The sequence below is a fragment of the Xiphias gladius genome, chromosome 15 (assembly GCF_016859285.1).
Source record: "Xiphias gladius isolate SHS-SW01 ecotype Sanya breed wild chromosome 15, ASM1685928v1, whole genome shotgun sequence".
In the NCBI taxonomy this organism is placed as follows: domain Eukaryota; kingdom Metazoa; phylum Chordata; class Actinopteri; order Istiophoriformes; family Xiphiidae; genus Xiphias; species Xiphias gladius.
Genome location: NC_053414.1, coordinates 23,868,839 through 23,884,950, shown reverse-complemented (window position 1 = coordinate 23,884,950; position 16,112 = coordinate 23,868,839). Strand labels below are relative to the sequence as shown.

General features: G+C 42.0%; 2 protein-coding genes across 2 annotated transcripts; one reads left to right on the top strand and one right to left on the bottom strand.

Annotated features, from left to right (window-relative positions):
* Positions 1–80: 80 nt before the first annotated feature.
* On the bottom strand, positions 81–12,869 carry LOC120800621 (mycbp associated protein). The gene is made up of 19 exons (XM_040146852.1): positions 12,785–12,869; positions 11,645–11,766; positions 11,397–11,508; positions 11,136–11,242; positions 10,834–11,017; positions 10,506–10,621; positions 10,203–10,353; positions 9,617–9,735; positions 6,855–6,979; positions 5,614–5,722; positions 4,913–5,105; positions 4,583–4,770; positions 4,310–4,456; positions 3,111–3,209; positions 2,776–2,918; positions 2,537–2,664; positions 2,309–2,454; positions 694–873; positions 81–235 (listed from the first exon to the last, which is right to left on the bottom strand). Exons 1-19 carry the CDS (start codon positions 12,828–12,830, stop codon positions 152–154), a joined length of 2,499 nt encoding a protein of 832 aa, XP_040002786.1. The 5' UTR covers positions 12,831–12,869; the 3' UTR covers positions 81–151.
* A 748-nt stretch (positions 12,870–13,617) lies between these two features.
* On the top strand, positions 13,618–15,081 carry si:dkey-27j5.5 (dexamethasone-induced Ras-related protein 1). The gene is made up of 2 exons (XM_040146873.1): positions 13,618–14,324; positions 14,477–15,081. Exons 1-2 carry the CDS (start codon positions 13,697–13,699, stop codon positions 15,019–15,021), a joined length of 1,173 nt encoding a protein of 390 aa, XP_040002807.1. The 5' UTR covers positions 13,618–13,696; the 3' UTR covers positions 15,022–15,081.
* Positions 15,082–16,112: the final 1,031 nt, after the last annotated feature.

The window sequence follows — 16,112 nt, the reverse complement described above, 5'->3', positions numbered from 1 at the left end:
GAGATAGAGTTAACATTACTCCACATCTCCACTGTGCCAGAGGAACAAAAAGTTTATTGAGTTCACAACAGTATAAGGTATAAAAACAGAGATTCAGGAATCCTATGTGGCAAGTTTTATTATATTCAGTAGGGCTCCTGTTTTTGTCATGTTAATATGTGTGTGTGTCTGCCAGATCTCCCTCATCCATCAGGTCACACAGGGTGTCCACCAGGTCTTCCATCAGAGCATAAACCTGCCAGATAGATAGATTTATAAATAGGATTTAAATAGGACTGTGGGAAACCTTAAAAGGGTACTCAAAGTGATTTAGTATTGCACTTCTATAAAGTTGGGGAAATCACTAGAGGCAGATTTTTAAAAAAAAGAATGGTCAAAATTCAAGCAGCAGAGGCTGAGATATCCTGGCTTTGTAAGTATCGGGTGAGCTCCAATCCAGCCTCCTAAATACCCACTTGTTTTGAACCCTACACCTCCGGTCTGTAACGCAGGCATCCTGTTAAAAATCTGAAGTCTCAAGCCTAACCCCAGATAACCCCGATCAGGGTTATTTTCTCAAACTTTTGAAAGCTCCTCCAGAGCTGTTTTCACAAGCCGAGTCCTCATGGCAGGTAAACTGAACTCAAAGGGTAAAATCGTGGGAGTGCCCTTTTAAAATGAAAACTGTATCGAGAAGATAATTAAAGGACTCACCTTTTTGTGCAGGAGCCTTGTGTAAATGTCCATCACCTCCAGCTTTACATTTTGGTCGTCAGGAGTTTGCTGATTGATGCTCTCTGGACTGGTATCAGTCAGCGAGGCAGACTCCTTCCCCTTCTTTCCCTTTGTGTGGTTCCCCACTTCCTCTCTTCTTTTCCCCTTCTTTTTGCTCTCCTTTGTACATGAGATTGACAGATAGAAGACATACTGGTATATAATTTAGCATTGAATGACCATGGAGTTCTTAGTGAGCATGAAGAGTGATCGAATTACCAGAATGAGTTGGTTGGTAAGTGGTTGTGTGTATCTTACCTGTTGAAAAACGACCTCCTACATATTTGATGGAGTGTTTTATATTGCATGTCCAATACTGTTTGAGTTAAAGTATAGCTGTGTGTGTGCCTGTGTGTTTTCATGTGTACCACAGATGGCTTGGACCAGTCCAGTTTCTATTAATTTACACCCTGGGAGCACATTTGGAGAGCAGGTGCCCATATTCACACAGTGTTCTGTTACCATGGTACCCTGTGAGTAATAGGCTGTACCTTACCTATGATTCAACCATCACACAGAGGAGAAAATCACTCAACAAAATACAATCATACAGACAAAGCTGTGTGTCTAGAATATTTCTAAATTAAACATTATGTCTCTTTTTTTTTTACTTTTAATGGCTCACAATGGAAACATGAGCCATTATAAGAGAGATTTAGCAGGTCCTGGGCCAGATTTACGCCCAGAACATTGTATATGTGGCGACCAAATGAGCTACAGGACGCATCATCTCATCTTCTGTATCTGAACAACACAGTCAGCATCCTCATTAGGGTTTTCAGTCCCTGTGCTGACAACGAAAAGTTGCGGAAATTTAGATTTGTGAACAGGACGATGCACAGTGGATTGTTATAATGAGGATGGGTGAATGGTGGATGGAAGCAGGGAAGCAATCGTCTGTGTTAAAATACGAGAGTAATGAATGTCATTTTTTTTTGTCCATTATCTCACCCGACCAGTCACACTGCAAAAACATAAATGGCCACTACCATACTCTATTGCTAAGCTACTATAATGGCTTCTCTGAGGGGAAAAACACTGGATGGAGAGCCGAACTTACTTCCTATATTTAGTGGGAAGACTGAATAAGGAATGGCTGGTTTTAACACTACAAATTGGATGGTAGATCTCTTACACACACACACAATAAAACCCTCCAGTGTTAATAGAGAACCAAACCCAGCACACACACACTCCCTGAAATATATAAGAAACTATTTCAGAAGGTATATGCAAGTATATTTATTATTGAGAATGAGGCAGTCGGTAGTAACAAGACAACAGGAGCCTTGTGAATGGCAGATAATTGAATAACGAACCGACAGCTTGTTTGAAGTGGTGCAGGTGACTCATGATTGGATCAGTTCAAAGTCTGTTGTCAGTTGAAGTGATGTGTCATGTCTTAAAAGACACGGTACTTCAGCCATGCTCATAAATAAAATACTTGTGAATCTGCTGCCACTAAGTGGCAACACATTTTATATTTCTCCATCTCTGTTTTGATGAAGGTGAATCAGCTACACAACCACATGTATACTGTATCTTTCCCCCTCACCTCTACTGATTTTTCAGTTGTTGGTGACTTGGACTCTTGTTTGTTGTCATCTTTAAGTATGAATCTGGCCCCACTCCTCTCCTCTTTAGCAGCTGTTCCTCTCTTTTTCTCACTCTTCTCATCTTTGGATTTATTATCAGCCAAAACTGTGATGTAATAAGAGTAATTAACAGCATGAATTCAATACCTTCATCAATCTATGTCTGAGTGAAAGTGTGTGAGTCTCACCAGCGTCAGAGCTGAGGGATTCGTCCTTTTTATTAATCCATGTTTCTTTCTCTGGGAGGCCCAGGAGGTTTCTGAGCCACATGGCCTCACCAACCATCCTGTCCAGAAGTTTCTTCCACAGCTGCTGTCTGCAGGGGGCACCACATACCAACATAACCTCCAAGCTTAGTACACTGAGTACGCAGGTGTGGAATGCTATGAAAGGGATGCTGCATGACTCACGTGTGTTTATGCCTCACCCTATAACTGCTGCTGTTAGATGGCGGAGTTTCAGTTCAGAAGGTTCAGACAGCTGCAGAAATAGAGAGTTGAGCTGGGCCAGACCCCTCTCTTTGCTGATGGTGTCCTGAGCTGACTCTTCCTCAGGCAGAGACAGCACAACCTTAAGTATGGCAACAAATGAATTGATACATATGTTACGTCTTTAATGCATCCTCATGGTATGAAACTGTATGGAAACGGGCCATCTGCATTTAAAACTATATCCCTGAATCAACCTGCTAACTTTACTGGTACATGTGCTTTTTTGTACTGACAAAGCGGCATGTACCGCATCACTACATTTTGTCTCTACCTGTCGGAGAGTATCAACAGAGAGGTCCCAGGTGCGCCCAGGGCTCACTTCCTGCCACAGTCTCTTTAGGTCCTCCACTGGCTGATCAAGGTACTGCAACTAAAACCATGGATGGAGTTTAACAATCTGGAGCAGTAGCTCATGTGAGGAGTATGAACATGAGAGCACAAGGCTCTCATGAACAGATATTACTGTCACACCACAGGATGATAATTGCCACTGAGTTACCCTCCTCAAACAAACATGACGTATGTCATCATTTTTATTCACTCCTCATGAGAAGAGAAGAAATATGAGTGCCACGCTTTGTGGTGAAAAAATGTGAACATGTGAAAGGCCAAAAGAGCTGTCGTGATCATGGTATTGGGTCGTGCTATATGTGACTTTGTAAAAAAAAATAAATTCATCCCAATTACAGGTTAGATGAGTTGATGATGATGAACAAAAGATTTTATTTCAATCTTATTGTTTGGTTACACTTTCCAATGTTGTTTCCAATCATCCCCTCCCATGTCTATTGGAAATGAGCTCAGGGAACTTTTAAGACAGACATGCTCTAAATTCACTAGAGAGGAATCTGATCAGTTTCCCTATTAACCCAGTTAAAGCCATGTTCCTATTGCACTACCATGGCAACATAACCTCTTTTGTTCAGTGTAGTGGCAACAGTGACTGGTTTGAGGTATTATCAGTTACAATATATGATAAGTTAATGAGCTACCACGAATTATGATGGCAAAAATGTAATTGTGGAGTGCTAAATTAATGGGGAATAAGATAAAATTCAGGATGTGGAGCAGCAGCCACAAAGGTCTGATTAAAGTCTCACCTACAGACACCTACAGATGTCAAAAAGAACAACATGATGAATGGATCCATTAATGGCTCATCTCAAACTGAGTCAGGTGGTGTGACGTAGATTTAGACTGAACTAAACACAGACAAAAACACTCTGTACAAAGAAAAATGTTTGATACATCAGTGGTACATGAAATCAGGCCACCTTGATGCATGATGAGCAATGTGTCTCCAACAACATATGAAACAAAGAAACAAGGACATTAGAAATTTCAGAATCTTTCTTTGAGCGCTGCTGAGGTACTAAGGAGGATTTGTACAAAAAAATAAACTCAGCTTCACTGATCACTAAGAAAAGTGGAAAATTCTTTGTTGAAATTGTGTCCACCTGTGGGATTTACCTTGGGGTTTTTGTTTAGAAACTTTTGCTCTTCAGTGATGTAGAGCTCTGCGGGAGAGCTGGGTCTCTCTGGGGTGTGGACCCCATGCAGTGCCTCATACACAATTGACCGACACATTTTTACTATCACTATCTTTTCCAGCTTCGTCTGCACACCCAACACAAACACAGACATAAAAAAGAAAACAGACGGGTTTCTGTTAATGAACATCTTAGTGTCATCTATGTGTCTTTCTCTCTTACTTTCAGACACACAGTTTAATTGTAAAACCACCTCTATGAAAAGCCTCTGGTCTTTGGTTTTGTCCTGGTACAGAGCCACCCCCCTCAACACAACCTGCATGGAGGCTCCTTGCAGCAGCACAGGGTGGGTGTTGAGCTGCCATCGTTCAGTTTTGATGCCTGGTTTCTCTGACTTAAATATAAACTCCACCTGCTGGGTTGCACCTGGTAGGATCACACCTGGATGGGAGGGGAAGCAAAATGGGAAGTAGAATGGCAAGTTGAGTACTAGTTGAAAGGTATGACAGACTGACACATGGACAAACAGTGTATGACGTAAGAGTGGTGGCAGCAGGTGCCTGATTATGTTGTATGTGTGTACCAGAGGAGGAATTGAAGTAGAAGTGCGGGTTCTTTGTTTGTGATTGCAGGTTAGGAAAGCTGTGTGGCATGGGAAGCTGCTGCCAGCTGTAGAAGATAGCTGTGCTGCCCTCATTGTGCAGCTCCAGGTGGGAAGAGGCTCTTTCTCCAGTCAGGGCCTCAAACATGATTGTGGCACTGATTCCTACTTCTCCCTGATCGATGAGTTTCGGAGAATACAAAGGTGACAAAAGAAGAAGAAGAAGAAGAAGAAGCCAGTATTCAAATGTCCTAATCTCAAATAATAGCCAGCAAAAACAAATAAAGGCCAGTTGGTTATAAAGGCTGGGTAAAAAAAACACTGAAGGGGTGAATCACATGGTAAATTTAACATGATGTCCACAGCACTGTTCTTTTCACAGTAAAAGCCTACCTGTAAAGGGAGGGCTGCAGTGATTTTTAATGTGAAAATTCAGGAGTTTAATTCATGGTGTTCGGGGAGATAGGTAAGTGAAATTCCCGACACGACTCTCGGTGCACTGAAAGAATTACAGCTGTGGATATTTATCAAGACTAATGATAAACATCGAGTTGGCATTAACTAGGGGACAGCCAAAATTAGAAATACAAGCCTTTCTCAGGCCTGGAGTTAAGAGATTACAGAAGTCATGGTTTAAAATTTATACCTGCACACCAACTCACTGTGTAAAGGCCAGTCTGTACCTGGTTAGTGGCAGAGTTTCCAGTCCAGCTAGCAAGCTGACCAGAGAACCTCAAGGCAGGAATGAGCAGAGCATCTGACCGAGCATCATCATACTGTGCCAGTGGATCACTGTGAAAGATGATGAGACAGCAATACCACTCAGACTATGTCTACACTAAACTGTCAAAATTTTCAAATGCTGTTTTGTGTGAAATTACTTGCATCCACAATAGCATTTCCAGGTCTTTTCAGTAAGGACCTGAACAATTAAAAGACTGCTTCCTCTTTCCAGCTAGGAAGCAGTAAAACTACTTCACAGCCAACAATCTTTTCATGGTTGTGATGTGGTCTGACAAAACCAGCATAAATTAAGGTTAATGACAGCAGCTGTTCTGCATGATCTGCTATATTCATGTTTAAAATTGGTGATCACAGAGAGGGTTTGAGGTCAAGGAAGGTTGTCTTCTTAACTTTACTGAATGTAATACAGTGTAACTGTACTGCCATACAGCCATGAACGTCACGCAGTTTACATCATTGTTTGCAAAAGCTACTTTTACCCTGTACACCCTAAAACACCAAGCCAGCGGATTTATACACTCTGGAGACCATCTTGGAAAAGTTACGATTTTGGGTGAGAAAAACTCAGTTTTAGTCTGGACATAGGGTTGAAAGGGAAAGAACAAGATGTGTTTATAAATTTCACCAGCTTAGTGTGGACATCGTCCCAGTCCATGAGTCTGCTCCTCGGCAAACAAGATGATCTTGTCATAAGATGCTATATTCAAACGCTTCTCGTGGATCTTGAATTTAGCTTAGCGCCAGGAAGCTGCCCTCAAATGGACAACAACGTGTAAAGAACGGTGGTAACAGGGACTAGTTTCTTGATATGCATCTATAATATATGTTGTGACATGTAACATGACATCACACTGTGGACAACTGAGTCCCAGGTCAATGGTAAATATATGCATATAATTTTTTCTGTAACTGACAAAAATAACAAAACTAACAACATATCCAGGCTGCTAACAAGAACCAGCAATGAAGTTTATATCTGGCTTACATTATTTACATTACAGTTGGAATGACATATGCAGCATCTGACTTAATAAATGAGTTGAATGCACCATCAAATTAATGACTTAGATACACCGATTGTGCTTCTTTGTGCCTTTGAAATAGGGACAGAATTGTTGACCTGATCTTGACATATTACGTGTAAAAAAAGACAGAAAACAAGTAGACAGTTATTTCTTACAGCTTCTCCTTCTTCTCCTCCTTGTGCTCCTCCTCCTCTTCTTCCTTCTCCAGTAAGGGGCTACGACACATCGTGACAAAAGTGTTACGCTTGCCAGAGCCTATCACCTCTAGTCCGTTGATGTCCTGTAATCAAAGTGTCACAGAGTGGTGGTTTTCAGGGACAAGGTCAGCTGTATATGTCCATTCAACATTTTGTTTCCTCTTACTGAAAAGTAATACCCAATGTCCTCTTCAGTCCAAGGTCAATAGAGGCATATGTCCTGTCCACTCACATCCAGAAAGTACAGACAGAGAGGACAAAATTAGGTGTCTAATGAAACCTTCAATATGACAGGACGAGGTGTTGTGGAACACAGTGTCAAGTTATAAATGGCCAAATTAAAGGTGTACATACACGGTCCTTCAACCTGTTCCAACTCAAGTCTTTGAGTGAAACATTTACATTCATGTTCTATACTGTATTGTAACTGCCTTACCAGTAGAGGTCTACCACTATATTTATGGGATAGGCAGAGTGAAACAAACAATGCAAACCCCCCTCCTCCTGTAGTTCAAACTTCTCTACATTTTTAAGTAACATTGAAGATTTGATTTTCTTTCACTGCATTCTCTCCCTCCCATACTATTTACCTCCCTCACTTTTTTTTTCTCTTAACAACCCCACTCTGTCCCCATCATCTTTTTCTCTCTTTCTCTCTCACAAAGCAATTGGCTAGTCAGCTGCTGACAGGACGATCTGTCTCTGTCTGTGTGTTTGTCAGAAGGTACTTCAGACCCCAAATCGCCTCAGCCTCACATTAGCCACCAGCACCACAGAACACACCAAAACCATTTTCTCTTACTTCACTGGCACAGATATCTGTGTGTTTGTTTTGTGTATGTTTGTTTGTGTGTGTGTGTGTGTGTGTGTGTGTGTGTGTGTGTGTGTGTGTGTGTGTGTGTGTGTGTGTGTGTGTGTGTGTGCTTGAAAGAGAGAGTGAAAGGGGGAGTGATAGGTGAAGGAAGATACCAAGTGAGAAATGAAAAAATGTAATTTGAATAAACCTTCCCATAACCAACACCTGTTACTTAGGGTGTTAATACGATTAAATGGGAACTGGCTGTGCAAACAAGTGCACATTTGTGTTTATTTGTGTTTAAGTGTTTATCCCAGAACCTCCTGCCCCTGCTAGTGGAGTCATTGTAATGCAGAGACAGCAGCAAGGCAGGTTCTGTCCCTTTTCTTGGACTCTGGTACCCCACAGATCTCAACAGTTGCACTCTATGACTGGACACACTCCCGATTTCATAACTGTCCCTTCTCTACCTTAGCATGTACCTGAACAGAAATCAGTGTTTACGGAAAGGCCGCAGAGCTTCACTAATCTCATTACGCTTGTCTGTACTGAATGCACATTTTACAGGCAATAAATTATATCATAACAACAGTTTGTGTGTATTTGTGTCGGCGTGCAAGTACATGTGTTTGTCTGCCTTGCACATGTGCTGTAGTTTGTTCCCTTTACAGAAAACCAAGAACAGTGTGCCCGAAGCAGGATAGTCACAGGCTGTTTCTGAAGATACAGACTGATTATGAGTAGCTAGCAGCTCCAGCAGCAAGAGACAAAGTGTCCTGAGGGTGTGAGCCGCTTAAGTGGGCTGTGTGGTTGGACATAGAGTGGTCAATTAATTAAGCTGTTTGTGCTGAAACAAAAGATGCACAATCTAGATCTGTGCTATGCCCATGAAATTAGGGATTTATTCACTGTTAGAGAGAACTGAAAATGCTTTGGTGAATAGTATACGATTGGGATTGTGGCATCATAACTTTGAAATTAAATCAGAGGTTTTCAAACTGTGAGGCATGCCTCCTCGGCGGGAGAGACGTGAGGCAAAGATACTTCATGATGTGAAAGGGACAGGTGCAGGTTCTGAAAACAACAGGAAAGTAGTTATTGTAGTTGGGACCACTGATTTGACCTGCTCACCTGCACAGTCAGAACCTGGAGCTTCGGGCAGTGGTCATGACACACAGCTTGTGGAGGCTATTTTAAGTAAGGTACTTAAAAATTCTCAGCCCCCGGTTTCTGCAATTTAATTCAAAAGTAGCGCTCCTTCTCAGAGTCGTAACTCAGTCAAATCTCATTACAATGTCCATGTTAAACAAGGGATCCATAAATCTGCTTAGAACTCACAGATGAAAAGACGCTGCTTATATTTAGCATGACACAAACTTACCTGCGAATCATCACATTTTTAAGTTTTCTTCAGCATCAAAGTATCAAGTGATAATTGCCTGTACATACATGGGTACATTACAAACAGGAACTACTAATAGCTAATTTGGTATACCTTTATTGGGCCAGTTTGCCAAAATATAAACAACTATAGGCTAAAAAAAGGTGGGAGGCAGTTATATTTGCTCCAGAAGGTATGCTGGAGACAACATACAATATAGATCAAATGGTGTTATATCAGACAATCACCAGTGCACCCAAAAGTAAGGAACTCACACATGTTTATAGGTTTACTTAGAACAAAGCAGTTTGACTCAATAAAAATCTATACATAATCAAAAAAATAAGGTAAATTAGTAAAGTTTCTTGCATGTGGACTCTCTTTATGCCATGCTTCACTGGAAATGTCAACAGGCTCTAACTTTATATCAGAATAATTAGTCGTAACAAACTTTTTTGTACTAAGAATACATAAGGCTATACTTTTAAGGGAATACTGACATTGATATTTGAGAGTTAAAAAATCGGATAAAACTTGTGTTACCGGCTTTGTGATGTCCATGTCCCGTAGAACCTCCCCAAGCTCCTGGCACTGGTGCTGTAGGTGGGCACTCTGGCTCCCTGTCCGAGAGGCTGGACGCAGAGTCTCAGGACAAATGATTCCTAGAGGATGAAAATTTTCCCACAGAGAGAATACCATCAGTCTTATAGAGTGCCTGAATGCACATACGTGCTGTATGTGAGTGTGTGTGTGTGTGTCTTTAAGGCTTTGTCTCATTTCTCCCATTTGAACCTTGAATCAGATTCACACTTCATTGAAAGAAATCCCCCCCAAAAAAGGCCACTGTGTCCTCCTCTTCTTCTGATGTTTGAATACAAGTGACATCAGGTTAATGCTGTTTTAACTACTGTTACAATTCTTTCTTGACCTCATTTCAAGATGTTTTGGGTTTTCCCTTTATTCCAACTGTGGCGGTTAGAAGTGGACAGCTAAACTGTCACTTCACAGAGCATTTTTTTTTAAACGTTGGACACCACTATGTTGCAGGTGAATGCACAATCAGAAAGAACAGGGTCGAGAATGAGACTGAAGAGAAAAATTGGGAGACAGCGTAAGTGTCTGTGTGTACCTGATTCCTGGCATATGCTGATCGGTTGTCCTACATGTGTGACAGGTTCCCGTCTGCCCTGCTCTGTCTGAGTCAGAGTGGCTGTGATGCCACTCATTTCATCTCCATAACGCTGGGGGAGGCTCCAAAACTCACTGCCCACACGATAACCCTTAAGGCATACACGTAAAGACACATTAGTGAAGAAGCCACAGAGAAAATAAAAAGAGAGCTTTAGAGATTTTAGGTATTAGAGAACTATAATATGAGTCTGACAGGTGGCTAAAGGCACAGTAGACGAGAGTAGGCAAATGTGTGTTATACATATCCAGAGTGGATAAGTGGCATGACTTGGTTTAGAAATTCCCTCTGCTCCTGAGTTTCTCTGAAATGGTGAGCTTGGTTCATCAGTAAATTCTTGACCGGCCTGTCGAGCGAATCTTGATAGAGTTGAAAAGAGCAGCAGATAAATAAAGGGTTAAATAGACATAGATAAGACACTGGTAATCAAATAGTTTGTTTTTTTAAATTAGCAAATATCCAGTCCTTTAATTTGCTTTGGGAAACCTGCAGTTGTACACAGGTTTAGGCTGTAATGATTCAAATTTGATCTCTTTTTGTTGCAGGTTTCTGTACTTTCTCATAAGCTCACCAGATAGGAAGTCCTGTTGCCGTCTGCGCTGCCTCATATGTGTATGCCAATGCTGCAGGGCATTACTCTGGATGTTTCTGTGGCCTGAAGAGATCCCACGCCTACTCTCCATAGCCTCAGAGTGATGCCTCCCCAGGCCTTTGGTTGGGGGATCTCTCTGGGACTTTGGTATTCTCTTCAACAACTGGATGGTTGATGGAAGAGGGAAAAAGCAGAGGTGACAAATGCAGAAAAGTCAAAGTATTTCTATTGCATTTGTTACTTTACAGAATGTGAGCAAATTAAATGTGTTCAGAATTGACCTCTGTCTCCCCTTTGGCCTCCAGATAACTTCTGAAATCCTCTAAACTACCCAGGATGCTGTGTGGAAGAATCATTCCTTGGTAATCTAACTGTAGCCCTTCTGGTCCTTATAAGAAAAGTACATGGATAGAAAAAAAAAAATTTTTGAATCAAGGATGCATATTATGACCAGGATAACATCTCCTTTTAGCTACAGAAAATTTTTCAGTAGATACTATACTGTATGCTATTCTCCATGACAGCAAAAGAACACAATTTACCTGAGTAGCCCGGAGGCTGGGAGTCAGGGTCAAGATTCACTGGATGAATCTTATCCCGACAAGCCATGAGCACTGGTTTCTGGTGGCCCTTGGGTGGCTTTGGTACATGAAACTGCAGTCATAATCACATACTCAGTCGCACATACAACTTCTTTAAAATGAAAGTTCCACACACTGTATTCTATTTGGGGAAGAAAGCGATCCTCTAACTAATGGTAAATACTGCATATGGATGAATTGGGTTTTACTTTATCGAGGTCCTGTGGGTGACTGTCCAGAACCTGGATATCCCAGCCTTTAAGAGTAGAGTAGTTCGATTGGTCATCAACTAAGATGGAAAATTCCTCTGAGGGTCTTTGCTTCTTTTTCTCTAGAGGAGAGGAGAAGAGACAACATGACACCAGTCTGGGAGTGTTTGAGTAATAATATGTTATGTCGAACTTAGTGCTACAATGCTCAGAATTAGAACAATACTGAGAATATTTAGTATAATCTCTCTCCCTGTATTCTCTACACCAACAGAATATAAAAAGTAATGTTGCTCATCGGCAATCCCCTGATTTTAACATTTTAAAAAAGTGAAAATAGGTTCCACTTCATTGTGCACAACGTATGTCATTGGTCACACACACACACACACACACACACACACACACACACACACACACACACACACACACACACACACACACACACACACATGTAGTACACACATGCAGAGACAGAGAGATTACCCTGGAACACTGTCATTGTTGTGCAATTCTGTTCATCTCTCTTTATCCAACTGTGCCCTATTATAGTTTCCATGGCCACAACAACAATTATTACTCGCTGGCTTTTGTGTTTAACTTTGCTTCCTCAATTCTTCCAAAATTCAGTACAAGTTTTCAGACCCATGCTTTGCTTTCTGGAGCCTCGAGATGCCCTTGAGGCAAAACATTGCAGCAGCACTCTCATTTAAGGCATCACATCTGCAAAGACTCACTGCTTCCCACTCTTAACTACTGTATATAAAAACAATGGCAGCTAAGTACATTTACCCAAGTAGATACTTAAGTACAATCTAGGTATTTGTACTTTACTTTCCATGTTCTGCTTCTTTATACTTCTACATTTATTTGACAATTATTGATACCACTTAACACAAACTTAAAATGAGACTTTCACTGGTAGCATGGTATTTTTACACTGTGGTATAGGTACTTTTACTCTGAGGACCTCTTCCACCACTGCTGTTAAGGTTAACTGAGGTTAAATTTCATAGTATACATGCAGGTGCAGAGTGTCCGCTGTCTTTAGAGAAGCTCTTGACACACGCTCAGTCTCTCATTAGAGGAGGGAAAGAGACAGATAGAAGTGAAAAAGAGACACGGAAGGTTTCAGCTGACCTGAATGGCTTGAAGGTTTTAACTCTTTCTTCTCACCGCGGCTCATTTTGCCTAACCCTCGAAGGAGTAGTCGCAGACAACTAATGCAGCGTTAGCGGCCCGGACCAAGCTAGCACTTAGCTTCAGCTTTGGGGCTGTTAAATCATAACCATGGCAACGGACGCCTCAAACCCCATAGAGCAAGGAAGGAGTCTTTCTTTTCTTCCGTACTTTGTTTCTGTCTTTTTCGTAGTAATCAATAAAAATACCAAAACAATTAACGAAGCAAGACAAACAAACAAAAAATTAAATAAACAAATTAATTTAATTAAATTTAAAAAAATTAAGAAAAAATAGGCAAGATTTGCGATTATAGACCGTAGCTATTATATACACTTGAGAATGAACAAAATCGAGCAGAAATTCTCTTTCTTTCTTTCTGTCTTTCTTTTTAGGCTATGAAAATATCATAGCAAAAGTGTGAGAACATTGGGATTAAAAAAAATATGTACAATACATTTACTGAATGTACTATATGGGGGATACTACTAATAATAATAATAATAACAATAGCTAATAATAATAATAGCTAATAATAATAATAATAATAATAATAACGGAATCATATTGGATACTTCAAGTTATCAAGCGGCTTCAGAAACATGCTTAGGCTAAATCATGTAAGTAGACCAAAACATGTGCCCAGTGGTATGTCATGTTTCCTTAAAACGCGGTGTTCTCCTGAAGAACACGGAAACCCCTGTGTCAATCAGAATGACGTGGATGAACCACGGGGTTGAGGACAGCCTATATAAAGACAACTGGCATCAGCCTCCACGCCAAAGACGAGCTTGGGCAGACCTATAAAACGTCAGATCCACAATTCTGCCCACTTCGCTGCGAGGAGCCACAGGCCGAAACCATCTTATAACGATGGAAATGGGCAGCCTCTCCAACGGCGCACAGACTACCCCAATCCCTGTTCCGCACCAGCTCAGCTGCTCCACCATTGATGGGTCGCAGTTCCATGTTAATGTGGACGGGCAGTGCGCCGGGTCCTCCAAAGTCTTACTGGCTTACCGAAACGCGTCGCAGCACCTGAGTTCATCGGGGATTAAAGCAGGTTTGGGGATACTTAAAGTGGCCACGTCTCAGTGGAAACAGGAAAAGAAGACGCGCCCAGGGGCAGCCGTGAGGCAACTGTCCACTGCCAACAGCAGCCAGCCCTGCAAGAGATCCCCGCTGGATCAGCTGGCAGCTCTGGTTCTCCACGGTCAAACCTGGCACCGCCAGATTGGCCAAGAGCACCGACAAGACGCCCTTTACTCGACCAAACCGCAGAACTGTAAGCGCATCGTGGTTCTTGGTGCGCCAAGGGTCGGCAAGACCTCCATCCTCAGACGATACCTTCGCGACGGGTTTGTGGAGGAATACAGTCCAACCTCCGAGGACTTCCTCAGGAAAATGTTTCGCATCCGTGGGGAGACCTACCAAATAGACATCCTGGACGCATCCAGGGAAAGGGACTTCCCAGCCAAGCGGCGGCTGTCCATCCTCACTGGTACGTATTGGCTCAGTCATAATGCCTGTCCTGCAAAACCTTAAATCGTCTGCCAGTTTTTATTTGTTAGAAAAACAAGAAGCACTCTAGGAGGTGATAGGTTCGTGCGTAGGAACATAATTGATTTTTTTTTCATTGTAAAATCTTTGCAGGAGACATTTTTCTTCTCGTATTCAGTCTGGATGACCGGAGTTCTTTGGAAGAGGTGTGTGCCCTGCGAACGGAGATTCTGGCTGCAAAATCCAAACTTACCAAGTCCTCTGTGCCAGAGCAGTGCGCACAGCCGCAGGTTCCCTTGTTGGTCTGCGCCAACAAGGTGGATCTCCTGCAGTCTGAGAGAGGTATATCAAAGGCAGAGGTGCTCCAAGCGCTCGGTGATGACTGTGCCTATTTTGAAACGTCTGCAAAGGACAGCACCAATCTAGAGAAAGTCTTCGAGACTTTGGCAAAGCGAGGCGGACTTCCGACTGAAACTGGCCCGTCTCAGCACCGCAAAGTCTCTCTTCGTTCGTACCAGGCGATATGGAGTGGCAGTGCAGCGGGGAGGGGGAGCCGGGCGCCGGGGCGCGATGACCCCTGCGGCGCCCTGTACCCACTTGCTCGTCGGCCGAGTTTTAGCAGTGATCTCCGACAAGTCATCGGGCCACATACGGCTAGAAAGCCCGGAAAAGCACTGGAGAAATGTCCGATTCAATGAGAGACAAATAGACTATGAGATAAACTAAGAAAGAACTGATATTCACTTGAATATAATGAATGATCGCTGTGTAATTACATGCACTTGAGATGGTGTTTTCGAAATAAAACCTTTTAATAGAGTAATGGCTTGCTCATTTATCTATCTATCTATCTATCCATCTATCGTGTATTTGTGTGTGTTTGTGTGTGTGTGTGTGTGTGTGTGTTTGTGCTACCCATCCACATTATTTGAAGGAGAAAGTGGGAGGATGTTGAGTCAGGAACTTGATTATTTGATTATTGTATGACTATTATGTAACCTATATTCAAAAATCTATTAGATAGCAACTCTTTTTCCCACCCACACTTTTTTCTCTTCCTTTCTCTCTCTCTCTCTCTGTGTGTGTGTGTGTGTGTGTGTGTGTGTGTGTGTGTGCATGTGTGTGTGTGTGTGTAACGCTGGAGTCGTGATTGCCAGGAGTCCACAACCTGAATCCCACACATCCTAAACAACCAGTTTGAAGCTGAGGTTTCGAGTTGGCATATATATTCCCATCCTACACTGCTCTATAAATGGCTTCTCAGATAGACACTCACTCAGTGGGCTCCTCATGCCCATCAACTATTATTTCACACTACTTATTCAGCTTTCACGTGCATGATAATAGCAGCTCATTCTTTATTTTGTGAAGCTGAAGAAGCCTCTGTGAAAGTCATGAGGTCATGCTTACATCTCATCTCCCAAAGTTACACCGGGTAACAATGGAGACATGAACTCCATTCACATAACAAGATGAAATATTGTGTGAGTAATAAAAGTTGCAAAGTTTTATTTCTGTACCATGATACTGTTTAATAGCTTGATGTTTAGAACAAAGCTATCTTGTAGTCATTTATCTCTTTGTAGTTGTGAATAGGTGTGTGCTGCACAAAGTGAAGGTCACTTGCTCCCAATGCTGGAGGTACTGTAGATGCATTTCCATGGGCACTGCTTTTGAGTTCTTATCATTTGAGAATCAGTTGTGCAGCAGATAACACACCACTCTCACTTCACATTTACAACAGACTTTGCACGATCCCTACTTATGAGCAGTGTTTTTTTTCCCTGTG